At 37.5% G+C, this 24,859-nt stretch overlaps 1 protein-coding gene across 1 annotated transcript in view; it reads left to right on the plus strand.

Annotated features, from left to right (window-relative positions):
• The window catches only part of EPHA6 (EPH receptor A6), a 1,002,097-nt gene that overhangs the window by 734,355 nt on the left and 242,883 nt on the right, over positions 1-24,859 (plus strand). The window contains 1 exon segment of the mRNA XM_037834014.1: positions 19,512-19,697. Coding sequence (XP_037689942.1) covers positions 19,512-19,697 — 186 coding nt within the window.

The raw sequence follows: 24,859 nt of genomic DNA on the forward strand, positions 1-24,859 counted from the left end.
CAAAATAATTGCCTGTGAATGTCTGAAAAGAAGCATTTTGACCACTACAGCTGACAGTCCACTGATTCTCTTAGTCATGCCTGTCTAAACACAAGCCCTCCACTGTGAATACTGATCATTTTTATTGCCTGACTGAATTCAAAAATGTCTTATTTGTGCTAGAGCAGGAATTTACATATAATGATAATGTCTCATGGTTGCCCCTCAAGCAGTACCTGAAAATATTTAGTGAGTACATTCACAGAGAGGGTTAAATACTGATGAAGGTGTCTGTCATGAGGTTATCTGTCCAATCATGCCTTCAGGAAATGTTAGTTACTCACTGTGTTCACTATGATAGATGCTAGGGGATTAAAGAGAAGAGAGAATCCCTGTCCACAAAAATTTCACAATGCAGTGGAAAAGATAAATGAACAGAGAATTACAATACAATGAGAGAAGTGCTGTTAATAGAATGTTAAAGGGCTTATCTGAGAGTGCTGAAAAATGGTGCTTAAGAGGAGGACATTATTCATCCTAAAATGGAAACTGATATTTGAGATATCACTGTTTGCCAAGTCCCATGCTAAGTACTATGCATGCATTATCTCCCATAACAAATCAGTGCAGAATATACTACTAATATTCAGTTTCCCATTTAAAAGGAGAAAATCAGGCCTAAAATGAGTAAGCATCTTGCTTAAGAACACACAGCTGCCAAGTCGCAGCCTGGGTATTTGAACTCCTCTCTAATTTCAATGTACCATTCTTGAGCACCATACCATATTGCTTCCTGCTACCCAGAGGATGGCCTTATTATCCATGATAAGGATCTTGGACTTGATCTTTGAAATTGTAAGAACTTGTTAAAGGCTTTTAAGTAAGGCGGTGATATGATTCGATTTGATTTCTAAAATGATTCTTCTGGCTGCAGAATACAGCATAAAGCAAAGTGAGACAAAGAATCAATAGCATCTGGTAATAACAGTCAGAGGGCAAAGAACAGATAAACAGACCTGAATTAAAGCACTATCAGGGAGATTGAGAGCAGGAGGCACGTATGATGCATGGGTGAAGAAGAGCAAGGAAAGGTAATGCTACTGCATTATTTTCCTATTGCTTTGTAACAATCACCACAAGCCACTTGTGGCTTAAAGAATGCAAATTATTTTAGAATTCTGGAAGAAGAAAATATTACCTATTTTTCCTCAATGCCTCTTTGCTTTAACTCCTTTTTCTTTCTTTTTTTTTTTTTTTTTTTTTACCCTTTTTTAATGCAGTTTTATTTAGATACATTCATACACCATATAGACCATCTGAAGTATACAGTCACTGGCTCACAGTATCATCATATAGTTGTGCATACAACCCCATAATCAATCTTAGAACATTTTCATTACTACATAAAAGAACTAAAGATAAAAAAAGAAAAACCCAAATCCTCCCAAACCCCTCTCTATCACTATTGATGTATAGTATTCATGTAGTGCATTAGTTACTGTTGAGGAAAGAATATTAAAATATTACTGTTAACTATAGTTCATAGTTTGCAATAGGTACCTTTTTCCCCATATACCCCTTATTATTAACTCCTTGTAATAGTGTTTTACATTTGTTCTAGTTCATGAAAGAACTTTTTTATATTTGTACAGTTATTCATGGACCATTATTCATGGACTGTTATTCACTACTGTGGATATTTACTATGCTATACATTGCCATGTTTTAACTTCCAACTTTCCTTCTGGTGACATATGTGACTCTAAACTTTCCCTTTCCACCACATTAACACACCATTCAGCACTGTTAGTTATTCTCATAATAATGTGCTACCGTCACCTCTGTCCATCTCCAAACGTTTACTTTCAACCTAAATATTCTTCACATATTAAGCAACTGCTCCTCATTCTGTAGCTTCATTCTATATCCTGGTAACTTATATTCTATATTTTATGTATATGAGTTTACATACTATAACTAGTTCATATCAATGAAATCATACAAATTTGTCCTTTGGTGTCTAACATTTCACTTATTACAATGTCCTCAAGGTTTATTCATGTTGTCATGTGTTTCAGGATTTCTCCTTAGTGTTGAATAATATTCCATCATATGTATATACCACACTTTGTTAGTCCATTCATCTGTTGATGGACTCTTGGGTTGTTTCTGTCCTTTGGCAATTATGAATGTTGCCTCTATGAACATCGGTGTGCAAATGTCTGTTCACGTCCCTGCTTTCAGATCTTCTGGGTATATCCTGAGTAGCGGGGTTGCTGGGTCGTAAGGCAACTCTGTACTTAGTTTCCTGAGGAAACTCCAAACCATCCTCCACAGTGGCTGTACCGTTTTACATTCCCACCAGCAGTGAATAAGTGTTCTAATCCCTCTACATCCTCTCCAACACTTGTAGTTGCGTGTTTGTTTACTAGTGGCCATATTAGTAGGTGTGAGATGATATCTCATTGTAGTTTTGGTTTGCATTTCCCTAATAGCTAGTGAAGCTGAGCATCTTTTCATGTGCCTCTTAGCTATCTGTATTTCCTCTTTGGAGAAATGTCTATTCATGTCCTTTGCCCATTTTTTAATTGGGTTGTCTTTTTATTGTTCAGTTAGGATTTCTTTATATATTCAGCATATCAAACCCTTATCAGATATGTTGTTTCCAAATATTTCTCCCATTGAGTCCATTGCTTTTTCACCCTTTTAACAAAATCCTTTGAAGCACTGAAGTATTCGATTTTGAGGAATTCCCATTTATCTGTTTTTTCTTTTGTTGCTTGTGCTTTGGGTATAAAGCCATCAAAATTCAAAATTTTGATCAGATAGGTAGTTTCAAAATATTTTCTCCCATCAGGTAGGTTGTCATTTTACTTTCATGACAATGTCCTTTGAAGCACAAAAGTTTTGAATTTTCATGATGTCCATTTGTCTATTTTTTCATTTGTTGCTTGTGCTTTTGATGTAAAATCTGAGAAACCATTGCCTAACACAAGGCCCTGAAGATGCTTTCGTACATTTTCTTCTAGGAGTTTGGCAGTTCTGGCTCTTATATTTAGGTCTTGGATCCATTTTGATTTGATTTTTGTGTAAGATGTGGGTTAGGGGTGCTCTTCTTTTTTTTTTTTCAAATGGAGATCCAGTTTTCCCAGTACCGTTTGTTGAAGAAATTCTTCTTTCCAAATTGAGTTGTCTTTGACTCCTTGTCAAAAATCAGTTGGCCTTAAATGTAAAGGTTGATTTCTGCGCTCTCACTTCAATTCCATTGGTCTGTATGTCTGTACTTGTGCCAGGAAGTAGCAGTCACTCATTTTAACCAAGAGAAGGGGAATGTTTGTTATTTTGGTGATGGTGCATTGAGTTTGCTCTTTTGCCTGTATTTACACAAAATTATTAAATGGCCTTGCTTTTACTCATTTTACTTGCTTTTACTCATTGTATGACATGTACACAAAGTTACTCTGAGAAACTTTGTCTATGGTTGGGATTATTTCTGATAGGAGAATAACATAGCCTAGCTCTGAGAGCCAGGCCAGTTTCTGAGTATCAGAGTTTGCTGATTTTTTTTCCCACTGTTAAAAGGACCTGTTAGTGGTTGGAGGCTAAGTTAGATAGTTTAATCAGGGAAAGCTTTTTGAAGGAATGACATCAAGCTCAGCCTTTACTGCTGATAAGGAGTCATCCACATAAAGAAGGACTGAGGAGCTGGTGAACAGGGAAGAAAGGAACAACTTGTGAAGAGCATTCCTCTCAAAGGGAAACATCAAGTATGAGGGAAGAAACACCTCATACCTGATGTTTCATAAACATCATAAAACTATCAGGGGCTGTGACTCTTTGCATCAGTGACTCTCAAGGGGTTGAATGTAGGAGAGTATCAGAATCTCAGGACATGGGGAGTAAAATTTCCGAAATCCCCCAGGTGATCGTGACATGTCAGTCCTGTAGGGCAGAATGCCTCTCACCATGCCCACCTTCTCCTTACAGTTTTAGTTTGATTATATAGGAAAACCCAATACAAACTGATATTTTATTATGGCTCTTTATATTATACAACAAAATTGCCTGTCCAGACAGGTTTTGGCAACATCCAGGGAGGTAGATAGCATTGTTAGTCAATGAAAAGTCTGTCAGTGGCAGAAGATCAATAATATAGAATACCAATTACAGAAAATATAATTTTCTTTGTTCTCTTGACACGAGACTGTAGTGATTTCTCCAAACCATCTAACATACAAGATAATTAGAGGTAGGTGTCCGTTTTCATTTTAGAATAAATGACTCCTTAGGATATGGTTATTATCATTCAATCCACCTGTCCATATGACGTGTATACAATAATTAGCTTGAAGACACCATTGTTGCAGTCTGGGAAGTTAGCAACTAACACATGAAAATATTATCAATGATAAACAGCCCAATAGCAAAGACTCATGGTTATGAGCATGGACTCTGGGGTCAGATGACCTGGGCTCAAATCCCAGCTCACCTAGCTCAGTTTCTAAATGTGTCACCTTAGACAAGTTCAGTAGCATGTGTGTGTGTGTCTCCATTCCCCTGTCTATAAAATAAGGATGATACTGGTACCCACCTTAAAGTTTTGTTGTGAAGAATAGAATATATATTAAGTGATTAGAGCAGCATCTCTCACACAATAAGTGCTATGTAAGTGCTAGCTTTGTAATAATGACACCACCACGGTATTGGAAAAAGGGAAAAGAGTAAGTTAATACCATATTCCTACAGTCAATGTTTTATATTTGGACTAACAAGTTGATATATATGTAACTTATGATTACATATGGGTCTCCACTCTTGCCACAAAGGCAATCACATAGTGGATTAGTCTTTGGAAATATTTGAAATTATGCATTTAATTTAAAATATTTTTTCCTGTCTGCTTGATATGTCTGATACATCCAGGCCTACTACAGATAAGAGCTTTAATACATTCTGTGACCGAACTTTCTGGACTTTGCCTAAAGAATGCACTAGGAGTCTCAGATCTTTAATTGAGGCAGCCATATTCAGTATCACTGAAATAAGTGTGATAACAGCTTGCTTGTATAAAGCTTGACATGAAGAAAGCACCTGCCTGGTGTTAATAAGATACATGAATTTCAGACAACAAAATTACCACTATTTCTGTCTTGATAAAATATCAAAAAAGTTCTCTATTCATTTCCTTATAGCAAAAGTTGATTTGCATTACTATGAAATGTGAACAGAAAAATCACATAATTATGGGCTATGGCAGGTGAGGGGTTTTAAATATTGCTGAATCTTTATACATACTAGCAGATTTACCAAGGCAAAAAATAAAAGAAATTTATGTTTTGTTCTGGATGTTCAGCACAACAGACCAGGATGAGCTGAGAATGAATTTCAAGTATCTTAGTAGGCCTGGATATATCGGACATTAATTTAAACACATACTCAAATCTTTTCTCTCAAGGTTCAAGGCCTAATAGAAAAATGTAGAAAGTTTCTATCAATTGTCATTCTTTATATCCCCAAGAGGAAACTTTTTTTAAAAAATCAAAAGCATCATTACAAAGAGAATTGAAAACCCATAGCTTCTGTTTCCTATAAACTTAAGAACATCTATCTCCCAATAGGATGAAAGTGTGATTGAGTAAAAGAGGTTATTCTTGTCACTGATGTTAAATTTATGCAAGATTTGCAGAACCCCAATATCGTATACACTGAATTTTCAAGGGACCATGGTCCAGTCAGTATTTTTTATTTGCTTATTCTTTCTTTAACATAGCTAAAACAAACTTTCTTGTTAGACCGCTTTCTGTTTCTAATAGACATGTTTACACATAATTTTTTTATTCATATTTATTGCGATATGTTCACATACCATGCAGTCATACAAAACAAAGCATACATTCAGTTGTTTACAGTACCATTATATAGTTGTGCATTCATCACCAAAATTAATTTTTGACATTTTCATTGCCACACACACAAAAATAATAAGAATAAAAATTAAAGTGAAAAAGAACAATTAAAGTAAAAAAGAACACTGGGTGCCTTTTTCTCCTTTTTTTTTTTTCTTCCCCCATTTTTCTACTCATTCATCCATAAATGAGACAAAGGAGAGTGTGGTCCATATGACTTTCTCAATTACATTGTCACCCCTCATAAGCTACATTTTTATATAATTGTCTTCAAGATTCATGGGTTCTGAGTTGTAGTTTGATAGTTTCAGGTATTTACTGCTAGCTATTCCAATTCATCAGAACCTAAAAAGAGTTGTTTATATTGTGCGTAAGAGTGCCCACCAGAGTGATCTCTCAGCTGCTTTTGGAATCTCTCTGCCACTGAAGCTTATTTCATTTCCTTTCACATCCCCCTTTTGGTCAAGAAGATGTTCTCCATCCCATGATGCTGGGTCTACATTCCTCCCTGGGAGTCATATTCCACGTTGCCAGGGGGATTCACTCCCCTAGGTGTCAGATACCACGTAGCGGGGAGGGCAGTGATTGGCTTAGCTAGAGAGAGAAGGCCACATCTGAGCAACAAAGAGGCATTCGGGAGGAGGCTCTTAGGCACAATTATAGGGAGGCCTAGCCTCTCCTTTGCAGCAACAGTCTTCCCAAGGGCAAGTCCTGCATAGAGGGCTCAGCCCATCAAACCACCAGTCCCCTGTCTGTGAGCACATCAGCAACCATCGAGGTGGGAAGCCCAAAACCCCTGCATTTTCCACCAGCTCCTCAAGGGGGCTCTGCATATTTTTTTTCATTTTTTTCTTTTTTTTCCCAATTAACTCTATTTTTTTTAAATCAACTGTATAAAATTTTTTTTGAAAAAACATACATTAAAAAAAGCATTTCAAACAAACCATAACAAGGGAGTCCAACATGTTCCTACTGTACATCAAGAAAATAACCCAATATAGCAACATTTCTGTGAAATTGTTCCCATCACACCCACCAGAAATTAACAAACCCAGAACGTTTAGCATTCCCAGAATGTTAAACTCACCCACGATAGCTTATCTGTTCTTATTGGGTTATCATTCCCCCTTCACCAATTGCTCTCTATCACTAGTTCCCCTACATTCTACAATATAAACCAGTTATTTTAGGAGTGTGTTGTTTAACCTCCAGGTGTTTGTGAATTTTCTAAGTCTCTGATGGTTATTGACTTCTATTTGTATTCCACTGTGGTCAGAGAATGTGCTTTGAATAATTTCAATTTTTTTAAATTTATTGAGGCTTGTTTTATGTCCCAGCATATGGTCTATTCTGGAGAAAGTTCCATGAGCACTAGAGAAGAATGTGTATCCTGGTGATTTGAGATGTAATGTTCTATATACGTCTGTTAAATCAAATTCATTTATCTGATTGTTTAGGTTTTCAATTTCCTTATTGGTCTTCTGTCTGGCTGATCTATCTATAGGAGAGAGTGATGTGTTGAAGTCTTCCACAATTATTGTGGAAACATCAATTGCTTCCTTTAGTTTTGCCAGTGTTTGTCTCATGTATTTTGTGGCACCATGATTGGGTGCATAAATATTTATGATTGTTATTTCTCCTTGTTGAATTGCCCCTTTTATTAGTATGTAGTGGCCTTCTTTGTCTCTCATAACATCCCTGCATTTAAAATCTATTTTATCTGAGATTAATATTGCTACTCCTGCTTCCTTTTGGCTGTAGCTTGCATGAAATATTTTTTCCCATCCTTTCACTTTCAATTTCTTTGTGTCCCTGTGTCTAAGATGAGTCTCTTGTATGCAACATATTGATGGTTCATATTTTTTAATCCATTCTGCCAATTTTTTAACTGGGGAGTTTAAACCATTTTCATTCAGTGTTATTACTGTGAAGGCATTTCTTGAGTCAGCCATCCTATCCTTTGGTTTATGTTTGTCAGATATATTTTTTCCCTCTCTCCCTTATTGTCCTTTAATGAACCAATATTGAATCTCTTTAGTACTGAACCTTTCTCCATATCTCTCTTTCCTTTCTTTGTTTCTTTGTCAGTAGGGCTCCTTTTAGTATCTGAAGTAGGACAGGTCTTTTATTAGCAAAATCTCTCAGCATTTGTTTGTGAAAAATTTAAGCTCTCCCTCAAATTTGAAGGAGAGCTTTGCTGGATAAAGTATCTTGGTTGGAAATTTTTCTCTCTCAGAATGTTAAATATGTCACGCCACTGCCTTCCCGCCTCTGAGTAGTGGCCGCTGAGTAGTCACTACTTAGTCTTATGTTGTTTCCTTTGTATGTGGTGAATTGCTTTTCTCTTGCTGCTTTCAGAACTTGCTCCTTCTCTTCAGTATTGGACAATCTGAACAGAATATGTCTTGGAGTGGGTTTATTTGGATTTATCCTATTTGGAGTTCTCTGGGCATTTATGCTTTGTGTATTTATTCTGTGTAGAAGGTTTGGGAACTTTTCCCCAACAATTTCTTTGAATACACTTTATAGAACTTTATCCTTCTCTTCCCCTTCTGGGACACCAATGAGTCTTATATTTGAATGTTTTATTTTATCTATCACATCCCTGAGGTCCATTTTGATTTTTTTTTTTCCCCATTCTTTCTTTTGTTCTTTCATCTTCCATTCTGTAGCCCTCAGGGTCGCTGATTCATTGTTCAGCTTCCTCTAGTCTTGTACTATGAGTATCCAGAATCTTCTTAATTTGGTCAACAATTTCTCTCATCTCCATAATATCATCTATTTTTTTATTTGCTCTTGCGATTTCTTCTTTACACTCTTCTAGGGCCTTCTTCATGTCGTTTATATCCTGTGCCATACTCTTCCTCATGTCCTTTATATCCTGTGCCATGCTCTTGTTTGTCTTTAGCTCTTTGATTAATTGCTCCAAGTACTGTGTCTCCTCTGATCTTTTGATTTCGGTGTTTGGGTTTGGGTTATCCATATCGTCTGGTTTTTTCATATGCTTTGAAATTTTCTGTTGTTTGTGGCCTCTTAGCATTTGTTCTACTTGATAGGGTTCTTTTAGGATATGTATGATTATTCAAAGCCTAACCTCTAGTTTGTCAGATCTACAGTTTGGTGGAGTACACTTTCTCTAACTAACCAGCCAATGGCATCCATGAGTCACTATTTCCCTCACATCAGTTCTCCCCAATTTTGTCTTTGTGTTTTGTGGGGGTCTGATTCTTGTTAGGTCCAACTGGTGCACCAAGTTTGGGTGTGTTGTTGGTGCTGTCAGCCCTGAATGTGGGACATGTGTCTGAGTGGTTAGGGAGGGAGGGCAGCTTTAATAATCAAACCTCCCAGGTGTTCCTGGAGATTTAAGGCTGTTGCAAGAGTCTAAACCTTCATTTCAGTCTCGCCCCAGATTGTCTCTGCCACTGACCCACAGGTCCTTGGTATTGGTGTATGGTCCCTGGGATTTCCAAGTGGGTCTCTCTTATAAGCCATGCCCTTCTAGGGCCTCTGCTGAGGGAAGGTTGTGCTACATCACAAGTGCACACCATCCCTCAAGGGAAGTTCTGGGCCACCGGGCCGTGTAGGTGTGTTCCCAGCCTGCTGTAAGGATGGCTGTATGGGGTGCATCAATTTCCCCTTTTTTGAACAGCTCCACCTTCCCAGCTCTGGGACAATTAGCTGTGGGTAAGCAAAAGGCTACTGTCCATGCCTGATATTGTGGCATGTGTGTGTTGCTGGAAACACTTGTTGTTGTACTGGGTTTTTTGGCACAGCTTTGGGCTCTGCCTCCAGCACCGGGAAGGAGCATTCCCAGCCCACTGGGAAGACGGCTGCAAGGGGTGTGGTTATTTTCCACTTTTGGCTCACCTCTGCCTGCCTTGCTCTGAGACGATTAGCAGCTGGTGCGTGAAAGGCTATCTTCCATGCCAGATATTGAGGTGTTCGCACACCTGTTCCTGCCACGCTTCACTGTGCGGTTCTCACTGCTGTCTCTGCAGCCGCTTTTGGGTTTTTTTAAAAAAGAACTAGTCCACCTCCAAATGCCAACCCATGGTTTCCCCACACCACAGCATGGCTACCGGACATTCAGCCAGCTTACTCACTTGTTTCACAATGCAGACTCCTGGTTTCACCAAGTGCACGGTCCCTGTGGATTTAGCAGAACTTGTCCACCTGGTGCATTGCTGGAACTGGTGTTCTGGGTCCGTTTCTGGCTTTTATCTAGTATTTTTCATGGAAGTTTTTTTTTTACCCTGTCTATCCCAGCACCATCTTCGGTTCTCCCTACACATAATTTTTTTTTATCTTCATTTTATTGAGATATATTCACATACTACACAGTCATACAAAACAAATCGTACATTTGATTGTTCACAGTACCATTACATAGTTATACATTCATCACCCAAATCAATCCCTGACACCTTCATTAGCACACACACAAAAATAACAAGAATAATAATTAGAGTGAAAACAATTAAAGTAAAAAAGAACACTGGGTACCTTTGTCTGTTTGTTTCCTTCCCCTATTTTTCTACTCATCCATCCATAAACTAGACAAAGTGGAGTGTGGTCCTTATGGCTTTCCCAATCCCATTGTCACCCCTCATAAGCTACATTTTTATACAATTGTCTTCGAGATTCATGGGTTCTGGGTTGTAGTTTGATACTTTCAGGTATCCACCACCAGCTACCCCAATTCTTTAGAGCCTAAAAAGGGTTGTCTAAATTGTGCATAAGAGTGCCCACCACAGTGACCTCTCGGCTCCTTTTGGAATCTCTCTGCCATTCAAGCTTATTTCATTTCCTTTCACATCCCCCTTTTGGTCAAGAAGATGTTCTCTGTCCCACGATGCCAGGTCTACATTCCTCCCCGGGAGTCATATTCCACGTTGCCAGGGAGATTCACTCCCCTGGGTGTCTGATCCCACGTAGGGGGGAAGGGCAGTGATTTCACCTTTCAAGTTGGCTTAGCTAGAGAGAGAGGGCCACATCTGAGCAACAAAGAGGCATTTGGGAGGAGGCTCTTAGTCACAATTATAGGGAGGCCTAGCCTCTCCTTTACAGCAACCGTCTTCCCAAGGGTAAAACCTATGGTAGAGGGCTCAACCCATCAAACCACCAGTCCCCTATGTCTGTGGTCATGTTGGCAACCATCAAGGTGGGGTAGGCCAATACTCCTGCATTCTCCACAGGCTCCTCAAGGGGGCACTACGTATTTTTTTTCCCTTTTTTTTTTTTTTTAACTTTTTTTTTTTCTTTTTAAAGTCAACTGTATGGAGGAAAAAACAAAACAAAACAAAAAAAAACAATAAAAGAACATTTCAAAGAGACCATAACAAGGGAGTAAGAAAAAGACAACTAACCTAAGATAACTGCTTTACTTACAACCTGTTCCTACTTTACCCCAAGAAAGTTACCTAATGTAACAACATTTCTGTGAACTTGTTCCTACTATATCCATCAGAAATTAACAGACCATAGTCATTCCTGGGCATCCCCAGAATGTTAAATAGCTTATCTGTTCTTCTTGGATTATTGTTCCCCCTTCCTTAATTGCTCTCTATCGCTAGTTCCCCTACATTCTACATTATAAACCATTTGTTTTACATTTTTCAAAGTTCACATTAGTGGTAGCATATAATATTTCTCTTTTAGTGCCTGGCTTATTTTGCTCAGCATTATGTCTTCAAGGTTCATCCATGTTGTCATATGTTTCACGAGATCATTCCTTCTTACTGCCATGTAGTATTCCATCGTGTGTATATACCACATTTTATTTATCCACTCATCTGTTGAAGGACATTTGGGTTGTTTCCATCTCTTGGCAATTGTGAATAATGCCACTATGAACATTGGCATGCAGATATCTGTTCGTGTCACTGCTTTCTGATCTTCAGGGTATATACCGAGAAGTGCAATCGCTGGATCGAATGGTAACTCTATATCTAGTTTTCTAAGGAACTGCCAGACTGACTTCCAGAGTGGCTGAACCATTATACAGTTCCACAAACAATGAATAAGAGTTCCAATTTCTCCACATCCTCTCCAGCATTTGTAGTTTCCTGTTCGTTTAATGGCAGCCACTCTAACCGGTGTTAGATGGTATCTCATTGTGGTCTTAATTTGCATCTCTCTAATAGCTAGTGAAGCTGAACATTTTTTCATGTGTTTCTTGGCCATTTGTATTTCCTCTTCAGAGAATTGTCTTTTCATATCTTTTGCCCATTTTATATTTGGGCTGTCTGTACTATTGACATTGAGTTGTAGGATTTCTTTATATATGCAAGATATCAGTCTTTTGTCAGATACATGGTTTCCAAAAATTTTTTCCCATTGAGTTGGCTGCCTCTTTACCTTTTTGAGAAATTCCTTTGAGGTGCAGAAACTTCTAAGCTTGAGGAGTTCCCATTTATCTATTTTCTCTTTTGTTGCTTGTGCTTTGGGTGTAAAGTCTAGGAAGTGGCCGCCTAATACAAGGTCTTGAAGATGTTTTCCTACATTATCTTCTAGGAGTTTTATGGTACTTTCTTTTATATTGAGATCTTTTATCCATTTTGAGTTAATTTTTGTGTAGGGTGTGAGGTAGGGGTCCTCTTTCATTATTTTGGATATGGATATCCAACTCTCCCAGCCCCATTTGTTGAAAAGACCATTATGACCCAGTTCAGTGACTTTGGGGGCCTTATCAAAGATCAGTTGGCCATAGATCTGAGGGTCTATCTCTGAATTCTCAATTCGATTCCATTGATCTATATGTCTATCTTTGTGCCAGTACCATGCTGTTTTGGCAACTGTGGCTTTATAATAAGCTTCAAAGTCAGGGAGTGTAAGTCCTCCCACTTCGTTTTTCTTTTTTAGAGTGTCTTTAGCAATTTGAGGCATCTTCCCTTTCCAAATAAATTTGATAACTAGCTTTTCCAAGTCTGCAAAGTAGGTTGTTGGAATTTTGATTGGGATTGCATTGAATCTGTAGATGAGTTTGGGTAGAATTGACATCTTAATGACATTTAGCCTTCCTATCCATGAACAAGGAATATTTTTCCATCTTTTAAGGTCCCCTTCTATTTCTTTTAGTAGAGTTATGTAGTTTTCTTTGTATAGGTCTTTTACATCTTTGGTTAAGTTTATTCCTAGGTACTTGATTTTTTTAGTTGCTATTGAAAATGGTATCTTTTTCTTGAGTGTCTCTTCAGTTTGTTCATTTCTAGCATATAGAAACATTACTGACTTATGTGCATTAATCTTGTATCCCACTACTTTGCTAAATTTGTTTATTAGCTCTAGTAGCTGTATCGTCGATTTCTCAGGGTTTTCCAGATATAAGATCATATCATCTGCAAACAATGACAGTTTTACTTCTTCTTTTCCAATTTGGATGCCTTTTATTTCTTTGTCTTGCCGGATTGCCCTGGCTAGCACTTCCAGGACAATGTTGAATAACAGTGGTGACAGCGGGCATCCTTGTCTTGTTCCTGATCTTAGAGGGAAGGCTTTCAGTCTCTCACCATTGAGTACTATGCTGGCTGTGGGTTTTTCATATATGCTCTTTATCATATTGAGGAAGTTTCCTTCAATTCCTACCTTTTGAAGTGTTTTTATCAAAAACGGATGTTGGATTTTGTCAAATGCTTTTTCAGCATCTATTCAGATGATCATTTGATTTTTTCCTTTCGAGTTTTTAATGTGTTGTAATACATTGATTGTTTTTCTTATGTTGAACCATCCTTGCATGCCTGGAATGAACCCCACTTGGTCATGGTGTATGATTTTTTTTAATGTGTCTTTGGATTCGATTTGCAAGTATTTTGTTGAGGATTTTTGCATCTATATTCATTAGGGAGATTCGCTGGTAGTTTTCCTTTTTTGTAGCATCTTTGCCTGGTTTTGATATTAGATTGATGTTAGCTTCATAAAATGAGTTAGGTAGTGTTCCATTTTCTTCAATGTTTTGAAAGAGTTTGAGTAAGATTGGTGTCAGTTCTTTCTGGAAAGTTTGGTAGAATTCCCCTGTGAAGCCATCTGGCCCTGGGCATTTATTTGTGGGAAGATTTTTGATGACTGATTGGATCTCTTTGCTTGTGATGGGTTGATTGAGGTCTTCTATTTCTTCTCCAGGTTGTTCATATGTTTCCAGGAAATTGTCCATTTCCTCTACATTATCCAGTTTGTTGCCATACAGTTGTTCATAGTATCCTCTTATAATCTTTTTAATTTCTTCAGGATCTGCAGTTATGTCACCTTTTTCATTCATTATTTTGTTTATATGGGTCTTCTCTCTTTTTGATTTTGTCAGTCTAGCTAGGGGCTTGTCAATCTTGTTGATCTTCTCAAAGAACCAACTTTTGGTGATATTTATCTTGTCTATTGTTTTTTTGTTCTCTATGTCATTTATTTCTGCTTTAATCCTTGTTATTTCTTTTCTTCTACTTGGTTTAGGATTGGTTTGCTGTTCATTTCCTAGCTTCTTCAGTTGATCCATTAGTTCTTTGATTTTGGCTCTTTCTTCCTTTTCAATATATGCGTTTATTGCTATAAATTTCCCCCTCAGCACTGCTTTTGCTGCATCCCATAGGTTTTGGTATTCTGTGTTCTGATTTTCATTCGTCTCTATATATTTAGCAATTTCTCTTGCTATTTCTTCTTTAACCCACTGATTGTTTAGGAGTGTGTTGGTTAACCTCCAGGTATTTGTGAATTTTCTAAGTCTCTGATGGTTATTGACTTCTAATTGTATTCCATTGTGGTCAGAGAATGTGCTTTAAATAATTTCAATCTTTTTAAATTTATTGAGGCTTGTATTATATCCCAACATATGATCTATTCTGGAGAAAGTTCCGTGAGCACTAGAGAAGTATGTGTATCCTGGTGATTTGGGATGTAATGTTCTGTATATGTCTGTTAAATCTAATTCATTTATCAGATTGTTTAGGTTTTCAATTTCCTTATTGGTCTTCTGTCTGGTTGATCTATCTATAGGAGAGAGTGATGTGTTGAAGTCTCCCACAATTATTGTGGAAACATCAATTGCTTCCTTTAGTTTTGCCAGTGTTTCTCTCATGTATTTTGTGGCACCTTGATTGGGTGCATAGACATTTACGATTGTTATTTCTTCTTGCTGAATTGCCCCTTTTATTAGTATGTAGTGGCCTTCTTTGTCTCTCAAAACATCCCTGCATTTGAAGTCTATTTTATCTGAGATTAATATTGCTACACCTGCTTTCTTTTGGCTGTAGCTTGCATGAAATATTTTTTTCCATCCTTTCACTTTCAATTTCTTTGTGTCCCTGTGTCTAAGATGAGTCTCTTGTATGGAGCATATTGACGGTTCATTTTTTTTAATCCATTCTGCCAATCTATATCTTTTAATTGGGGAGTTTAATCCATTTACATTCAACGTTATAACCATGAAGGCATTTCTTGAATCAGCCATCTTATCCTTTGGTTTATGTTTGTCATATATATTTTTCCCCTCTCTCTATTAATATCCTTTATTGTACCCATACCGAATCTCTTTAGTACTGAACCTTTCTCCAAGTCTCTCTGTCCTTTCTTTGTTTCTCTGTCTGTAGGGCTCCCTTTAGTATCTCCAGTAGGGCAGGTCTCTTGTTAGCAAATTCTCTCAGCATTTGTTTGTCTGTGAAAAATTTAAGCTCTCCCTCAAATTTGAAGGAGAGCTTTGCTGGATAAAGAATTCTTGGTTGGAAACTTTTCTCTCTCAGAATTTTAAATATATCATGCCACTGCCTTCTTGCCTCCATGGTGGCTGCTGAGTAGTCACTACTTAGTCTTATGCTGTTTCCTTTGTATGTGGTGAATTGCTTTTCTCTTGCTGCTTTCAGAACTTGCCCCTTCTCTTCCTTGTTTGACAGTGTGATCAGAATATGTCTCGGGGTGGGTTTATTTGGATTTATTCTATTTGGAGTTCGCTGAGCTTTTATGATTTGTGTATTTATGTTGTTTAGAAGATTTGGGAAGTTTTCCCCAACAATTTCTTTGAATACTCTTCCTAGACCTTTACCCTTTTCTTCCCCTTCTGGAACACCAATGAGTCTTATATTCAGACGTTTTATGTCATGTATCATATCCCTGAGGTCCGTTTCGATTTTTTCAATTTTTTTCCCCATTCTTTCTTTTATGCTTTCATTTTCCATTCTGTCATCTTCCAGGTCACTGATTCGTTGTTCAACTTCCTCTAGGCTTGTACTATGAGTGTCCAGAATCTTTTTAATTTGGTCAACAGTTTCTTTAATTTCCATAAGATCATCCATTTTTTTATTTAGTCTTGCAATGTCTTCTTTATGCTCTTCTAGGGTCTTCTTGATATCCTTTGTATCCCGTACTATGGTCTCATTGTTCATCTTTAGTTCTTTGAGTAGCTGCTCTAGATGCTGTGTCTCTTCTGATCTTTTGATTTGGGTGTTTGGGCTTGTGTTATCCATATCGTCTGGTTTTTTCATATGCTTTATAATTTTCTGTTGTTTTTGGCCTCTTGGCATTTGGTGAACTTGATAGGGTTCTTTTAGGATTTGTAGACCAATTGAAGTCCTTATCTCTAATTTGTCAGATCTACAGCTTCGTGGAGTACACTTTCTCTAACTAACCAGCAGGTGGCGTCCACGAGCCACCTGTTCTCCACAAGCCAGTTCTCCCCTGCTTTGCCTTTGCGGTGAGTGGGGGAGTGAGTCTTGTGGGGTCCAATTGGTGTACCAAGCTTGCGTGTGTAGTTGGTGTTGCCCGCCCTGTATATGGGGCGTGTTTCTGGGCAGTCAGGGAGAGGGGGGTGGCTCTAACAATCAAATCTCCCTGGTGATCCTGGAGTTTTAAAGCTGCTGCAATAGTCTAATCCGTCAGTTCAGTCCTGACACAGTTTGTCTCTGCCACTGACCCACAAGTCCTTGGTATTGGCATATGGCTCCTGAGACTTGCAAGTGGGCCCCTCTTCCAGGGTGTGCACCCCGGGTCCTCTGTTGAGGGATGACTGTGCTATGTCACAGGTGAGTGCCGTCCCCCCAGGGCGGTTCTGGGCTGCTGGGCTGTGTAGGGAGGCTCCTAGTCTACTGAACTGATGGCTGAATGGGGCTTTGTTAATTCACACTGCTCCACCTTCCCAACTCTGGGACAATCAGCTGAGGTTGCAGGGAAGGCTACTGTCCATGCCCAGTTTTGTGGTGTGTGCCTGTTATTTGAAGCACTTCTGTCACACTGGGTTGTCTGGGGCAGCTCTGGGCTATGGGGCTGGTGATGGGCAGGAGTGTTTCCTGTCCACCAGGATGATGGCTGTGGGCCGACACCCCCCTTTTCTTGGGAAGTTGTGGTGTTTAGTGAATTTTCTCAGCCATTGGATTATTGCCTTTTGTCTCAGAGCTCTCTTAGTTCTGCTCTTGTCTTGACCTGCCCAAATTGCAAGTCTTTGAAGCTTTCTGTATTGGGCTTCTTAGAGTAATTGTTTTAGAAAATGAAAAAAGGATTAAAAAGAAAAAAAAAGGGCCCTCCTCACAGATCTAATGGGTTATTGAAATGCTAAGAGACAAAGCAATTAGGGCCATTAAGGAAAGGTCCACAGGGCAGAGAGATCAGCTTTTCTTCGGGATTTGCATATAAGCCTAAGGGCCTGAGTTCTGCCCTTCCCCTTTCTATGTTCACCAGAACTCCAAAAATCCTCCACTTGTATTTTGGAGTTTTTCGTGCTGTTTTTTTTTCTATTCCTGTCTCCTCTCTGCTGAGCTGGCTGCTCTCAGATTCTCTGGTTTCTGGTCTCAGTCTATGTATGGTTGGAGTTTGGGTCAGTAGAATGAGTTTCCGATAAGAGCTGCCACTGCAGTTCTCCCTTCTCCTTCCCGGAGCTGACAGCCCCTCCTCCCACGGGACTGAGCCTGGCAGGGAGGGGCGCGGGTCCCCTGGCCGCAAAACTTACAGATTTCGCTGATCTCAGCAGTTCCACGTTTTCATGAGTGTTGTATGAAGTATGCCCAAAGTCAGATTGCTCTGTGGTGTCCAGTCCACGCAGTTCCTGGCTTTATACCTACTTTACTGGAGGAGTAACTAAAACATACAGCTTACCAGTCTGCCATCTTGCCCCGCCTTCCACATAATTTTTAAGAAGCAAATTTATTTTGTTTCCTTCATGGTTATTTTCTTTTACTTAAAAAAAAAATTAGCACCTACACCAAAAGGATACCTAATATTTATGTATAGTCAGCGTTCAGTTAACTGTGACAAATTGGTCCAAAGAAAGAATGGTTAATTAAAATTTGTGGTATTGCAAAAACTTAACTTGAACTTCTACTCTTAAACTTACATCACATCCAACTAACAGACCAACTGAAGGAACTTTAATTTTCATTCCTCTCATCCTTCCAAAAATTTATATAATTTAAAGCACATAAAGAGCACCCTACAGTTTATAAGCATTTCCACATATAGCATCACTTTTCATCTTCACAGTATCTTTATAGGAGAAGGGGAAGTATAGAATTATGGATTTATGGAAGATTTTATTATTATCCTCATTTTATAGATGAATAAATTGCTGTTAAAACCTCATGCTCTTAAGTCCATGGTAGTAATCAGCCCTAGAAAAAGTAAGACTCGTAATTTCATGCTTTGTTAAGTTTATAGCATTGCACTGAGAAAGACCCTGATCTTTTTTCCCACAATGACCCCTCTAGTCAGCCTTATCTCCTTACTATCTCATGTACACATCAGACTCTATTATTTCTGACATTTGCATCTTTGTCTTCACCCCTTTCCTTCCCTCTGCACACCCATCTTTAATGAAACTGCTTCTCTCACAAGCACAAATCCTAACCATCAATCAAGACACAGCTCAAGTTCCAAAAGTCTTCCAGCCCCCACTGCTCTTACTGATTATGCTCCTTTCTTAATTAATACAGCTAGAAGGTCTTGGATCTTGTGTTCTTAAGGGTTTCATTGAAGTTCACCTAAATTTCCCACTAGACTATAGGAAAAGATTACAAGCCTTATACTTCTTTTGAAATTCACAGCACACCTAGCACCAGATGTATATGTAGTAAATGCTTGATAAATATTTGTTAATTATTTAATCTCCCTGAAGGAGCCTGTGCTGAACCATAGTTTATCCTACTTTATTTGTATTTCCAACAAAGTGACTGATAATTTAGCCTCAATAATCTCTTTTTATAGTTTAATTTGGTGTGGTCTTTTCAATATGTTCATATACCAAATGACCCTAGCATTAATTTCTAATGGTCACTGAAGCCCAGGCCTGGGGAACCAAATCAGCTGCACGTGCATGATGGATTCCCTGAAGAGAGCAGCGTTGGGCCCATATATCAGATTCGAGAACAGGAACAGGAAACTTTATGCAGTGATTGCTTTTCTGTAGAATTGCATTAGCATCACCCATTCTGCTAGCCATAATTTCTCAGAACAATAGAGATATCTTTCAACGGAAGTTCCTGTGGTACAGCATATGAAAATGCATCCCATCAGTCATGAAATGCTGCTAATCAAGCATATTGTCATCACAAACTTAATTTTTTAAGAAAGGTATCTTCATGTGAAAATAAACCACTACAATTCAATTCCTCTGTAATATAAGTATTCTGTTTACCAAATAGCTACTTTTGTTCACATTTTAAGGTGAATTTGGAGAAGTCTGTAGTGGGCGTTTGAAGACACCAGGGAAAAGAGAGATCCCAGTTGCCATCAAAACTTTGAAAGGTGGGCACGTAGACCGGCAAAGAAGAGATTTTCTAAGGGAAGCTACTATCATGGGTCAGTTTGACCATCCAAATATCATTCGCCTTGAAGGTGTTGTCACGAAAAGTAAGTTACTGTTTTTCTTCATTGCTTCTTTTATATAACTACATCAGTGCCTTAAAAAAATGTTATAACAGTACCAGCCATTAAGGAGATAACTTAGTTCAGATATGATCTCTGATGTCACTCCTGAGGATCTTGATATTTAGCTATGACATTATCAGAGTTTGCACTGGTCACCAAATAGCTTTGAAATGATATTACCTATAAATAATTGCTAATTTAACTTGAAGTAATGAATCAAGAGTAAAGGGCTATATATTTCTTTCTAATTTCTTTAAGTATTTCACTTATTTAGCTGCCTAAATATCATTATTAATGGAAGATATAGTTTATGTATTTTGACTTATTAAGGTAAAATACTTCCATTTAGAAATAAAATTCATGTAAAAATGTGGAATACTTCATTTTGAATAAAACTTGTAAGCAAAAAAGTTATTTATGGGACCTATCTATACAAATGCCATTAGAAATGAATTATTATAATTTGTATAAAATGAAGAAAAGATTACAATTTCTGCAGCAAAAATCCCTTTTTTACAGAAATAGTCAGATCATGGTCATTCCTTTGAAAGAAAATTTCTAAAAAAACCAAAATTAGTCATATACGCTAAGAAATAGATTGCTCTATATTCAGTTTTATTTGAATAATGATAGAGTGTAAAACTTCTGGTATAGAATGACATAAAAACTCATAAAATAATTTAAATCTTTGGGAGACATTTTTCTTTCATAAAACTGAAATTTCTTTTAATACCATTTAAATGAAACTGAAATTTTATGTCATATTTGGAAGCAGGAAAGTATAAAAGCTTACTAAAAACAGGCAGCTGATTATGTGTCTGAAACTCCTATGTCCTTCTCACAAGGCTTTGACCAACATGCCATCCAGGAGGAGCTTAAGAAGACTAACAGCCATGCTAGTTTGGAAGACAGAAAAGAGGGCTTTTGGTGTAGGTGGTGCAGTGAACTGTTACTTTAGCTGCCTTAATGGGACCTTCTGGTCTTCACACTTCACATTTGTCCAAGTAACCAGTCTTGGCCAATAGGGTATTAGGAAGTGTGATGCAAGTGGAGGCTTCTTATGCATTCGCACACTGGAACTCCTCTTTTAAAACATCTCTTCCTGGAACTTGGCCTCCATGAGGAGAGAAGCCAATTTACTTGGTGAGGCCACATGAAATACTGCAAAGAGAAGGACAGGTGCTCCAGTTGTCCGGTTGACAGCTCCACATCTGAACTCAGCAGATAGTCAGCATCGAGTGCTAGCCTGGTGAGGAAGCAGAGCCATCTCAGACATTACAGACCCCAGTCCCTCCACCCCAGAAGAACCACCCAGCTCAGGCCAGTCAACAAATAAAAGCATGAGAGATAATAAAACGGTTATTATTTTAAGCCACTAAGTTTTGTCATTTGTTGCACAGCAATAGATAAACAAACAGATGGACCCCAGTTAGAATTCTGCTCACGATACTTGAGACTTGTGCAAGTTTGGGCAAATTATTTAACATCTTTATCCTTTATTTTCACATCTATAAAATGGGAACAAAAATAACCCCTACTTTATAGGAATGCTGTAAGGATTAAATTTTTAAATGTATAAAACATTTACTAAAGTATGTATCTTATAGTAAGCCACATTAAATGGTAGCTATTATTATTATTGTTACTATGTAGTCACTTTACACATATATTTCCCCATTTCATCCTCATAGCAACTCTCATCAATATCCACGTTTTAAAGATGAAAACTGAGGTTCAGGCAGATTAATTAACTCACTGAAGTACCCCAAATCCATAGTAAGTAGCATGACTGGTATTCAAACTGAGGTCTGTCTGACTCTAAAGCTCATGCTTTTTTTACATTAGCTATATCACAGTGAGTAACTCAGAGTATTGCACTTTACCTTATTTGAAATAAATAATATAGGAAAAATACTTATGTGAGTGAAATAAATTGCCCTTAAAATGTAAAATTTGGAAAGAGCCAGCTATGTTACAATACTAAGGAGAAGAGGGGGAAAACAGTATATTAATTATTCTTTTTTATTTTCTGATTTCCTTGTCGTTAATTTGGCAAGAACATTCCAAGTTATTCCATCCATTTTATATTTCATTGGCATGCAAAAATATCATTTTAAAGTTGGGTTATGAACCTTTGCAAAGCACTTAAAAGAACAATTTAAATATGATGTTGAAGTCCTTATGTGTATTTATGCATGAAATTTCTGGAATTAAGTTTCCAATACAAAAATCATATCTTCATTTTCTCCCCTTTTCATATTTTATTCTCAAACTACCATATACAGCTTGAAATTAAGTTATTTAAAAAGGGAAATGATTTGTAGCTCTAGGAAGTTGTGGAAATTGTTTATCCTACATCAACTGTAGAGGTTGGCACTTGCCTGTTAGTTTTAAATACACAGTTTATTTCACATAAACATCCAAACAAACAATGTGGTGATTGCATTAACCTCTAACAGTCTGGTCTAAAATTAAAACAGTGACCTCTCTTTAACCAAGTTTGTATGATCCCTAAGTCAGGGTCCTTCTTTCCATTAAAAAAAATAAAATAAAAAGGAATAAATTTCTGCTATAAGAAAACTGATTGAGAAAGGATAGATTCAATATGCTTTTAAGTGGCAATAATCATAATTTTAGCTTGTAAGAGTGATCCCCATATAATGGTCATGTGGTGCTGCTGAGATGGATGGTGGGGATGGGAGAATGAATAATTCTCACAATGTTAAGTGGACATCTTTATGCTGTTATCTTCTTGACACAAGTGCTACAGGATTGTTAGGAGAAAGGCAATAAATAAATAAATGCCCCATTCCCATAAATACACAGTAATTGTTCCAAGAGTGCCTTTAAGTAGCAAGGAGATAGCTAGCAATTAATTCTCTCTAAGGACTATCCCATTACATAAATGATAATACTGATGAAGATAAAGATGCATTATGGGTTTATATGGGCATGTTTGTAGAGTATCCTGGGGTTCTGAGAAATAAATGCATAGACTCCCAGTTGAAAGTAATACAAAATTATAGATCAAGATCTTCATGAGGCCCTTTTATAAATTCTTAATATGTGTACTTTTTAATGTTATATAGGTTTTCTCTCTAAGAGATAAACATAAAGTTCTTTCTCTAATATTTGGGCATATAACCACTTTTATTTTAAACATGAAAGAAAAAAATGATTAAAAGCTATATTACATTAAAAATGTATCTGATTTAAGTTGAACTTATTTCTTTGATACACATTATAATTTCATGAACCAATAAAGGTACAACTGATATAAAGAGAGATTAACTGAACTATAACAATATGCTTAGCAATGCTTTTTATTGAAAAAGCAAATAGGATCCATTGGTTAGACAACAGGCTTGTACCCATTAATAGCAGGACAGCAGCAATTTGTAACAGATAATCTGTGCACCAGTGTCATTAACTACATAAACAAAAGAGAAAAAGTGCCATCTTCTATAAAATGACAACAATTGTGATTTAACAATGAAAAAATATAGTGCAACAGCCACACTCCAGAAGATTGGGCACTGCAATTTGAGTTCATGATGATGGAAGAACTAAAAGGAGAAATAATGAACGTCTCCCAGCGGAGTAGGTTACAACTAAATTTAGATATACCAACTATATCTCAAATAAATCATAAATCCAGTAAGGAGTAATAGAAGCCAGTCAGGATAACAAACAATTCCCTAACATGACCTAATTTCACATTTCACATAAACTCGTTTCATCGTAGGACATTCCTGAAGACCCCGTGAGACAGTATAGAAGCTATTTCAGAAAGTTTTAGGTCTATTAAAACCCTCTTTAAATTCTCCAGAGAGTAAATTCCTTCCAGAATTTTGTTGGGTCCACAAGGAATCTAAGTAAGAGTAAATTCAAGTCAGTCAAATACACTGCACAGTAAATGCACAAGAACTGTCTGTCTGGCCTCAAAAATTGCCTTCTGCTGGTCAAGTAATATATTCACAAAGATGTCAACCATTACTGTTGCCACAACTATGACATCTGCCTCCTCCACCTGGTAGAAAATCCTGCTCCTGGCCACAGGGTCTTGAGCAAGTCACCTAACCTCTTTAGGCCTCAATTTTTTCCTCTGCGCAAAAGATTAACAAGTACAGGTTGCACTAGAAAACAATACCAGTCACATATAGCCTTACTATTTTGTGATAACATCCCTTTGACAAAAAAAGAGAGTCACATGATGTTCGTGAGGAAAATGTGTGCCAGTGATAACTTATCACTTTAACTTCAAGTCCACATGGACTATACAAGAAATTAGGTTCAGGGGAAAACAAATGTGCTTTCAGTAAAGTCTGTGTCTTACAATCTATAAAATGGAAAAGTGTAGGTAAAACTTTCCTGTAAATAAAACCAAAATCTACAATATAGAAGGTAGAATATTCCATAAAACTAATTATAATTATAGACATTAGGTGTTAGTATTTTTCTGCAATTCAGCCCATCTGCTAGCTAAGGTAGGTTAAGAGTATTTATTATCAAGAAACATTTACTGAGTGCTGCCAGGTGTCAGACACCAATGTTGATGAAAAACTGGAGATAAAGAAAAGAAGAGCTCTATGCTCTTGAGAAACTCATCTGCTTTTGGTGACAGTCCACTGGGAGCAACAGACAGGTAAGCCAGGGTTTCCCAATACAGGGTGGCATGTGCTATTCTTGGATGCAGTTATTCCTTTATTTACTCATTCATTCATTCAGCAAATATTTATTGAGTGCCAACTCTTCTAGTCACTGGCCATATTGTCAGGAAAAGGACAGAGCTTCTACCTATTGGAGGAAAAAATAAAGAAACCCAAATTTATAAATATAAATTAATTTTAGGTAAAGAGCAAAACTTGAATGAAGTGAGGGAGCAAACCATGCCTAAGTTTGTTAGAAGAGTGTTCCTGGCAGAGGAACAAGTTTAAAACCTGTACTAAGAAAGAATTTGGCTTGTTTGGGGAGCATCAAAATAAGGCTGGAGCAAAGTAATAACAGTGCATATCCCATCTTGAAAGGAAAAACCAGAGGCAGATAAAACTGTAAGGAGGCTGGTATAGTAATAGTGAAAAATAAGGAGAAAATTGATTAAATAAGTAAAGATCAAAAGACAGGAATAGATTAAAGAGCTATTT

This window comes from Choloepus didactylus, chromosome 1 (assembly GCF_015220235.1).
Source record: "Choloepus didactylus isolate mChoDid1 chromosome 1, mChoDid1.pri, whole genome shotgun sequence".
Lineage (NCBI taxonomy): Eukaryota > Metazoa > Chordata > Mammalia > Pilosa > Megalonychidae > Choloepus > Choloepus didactylus.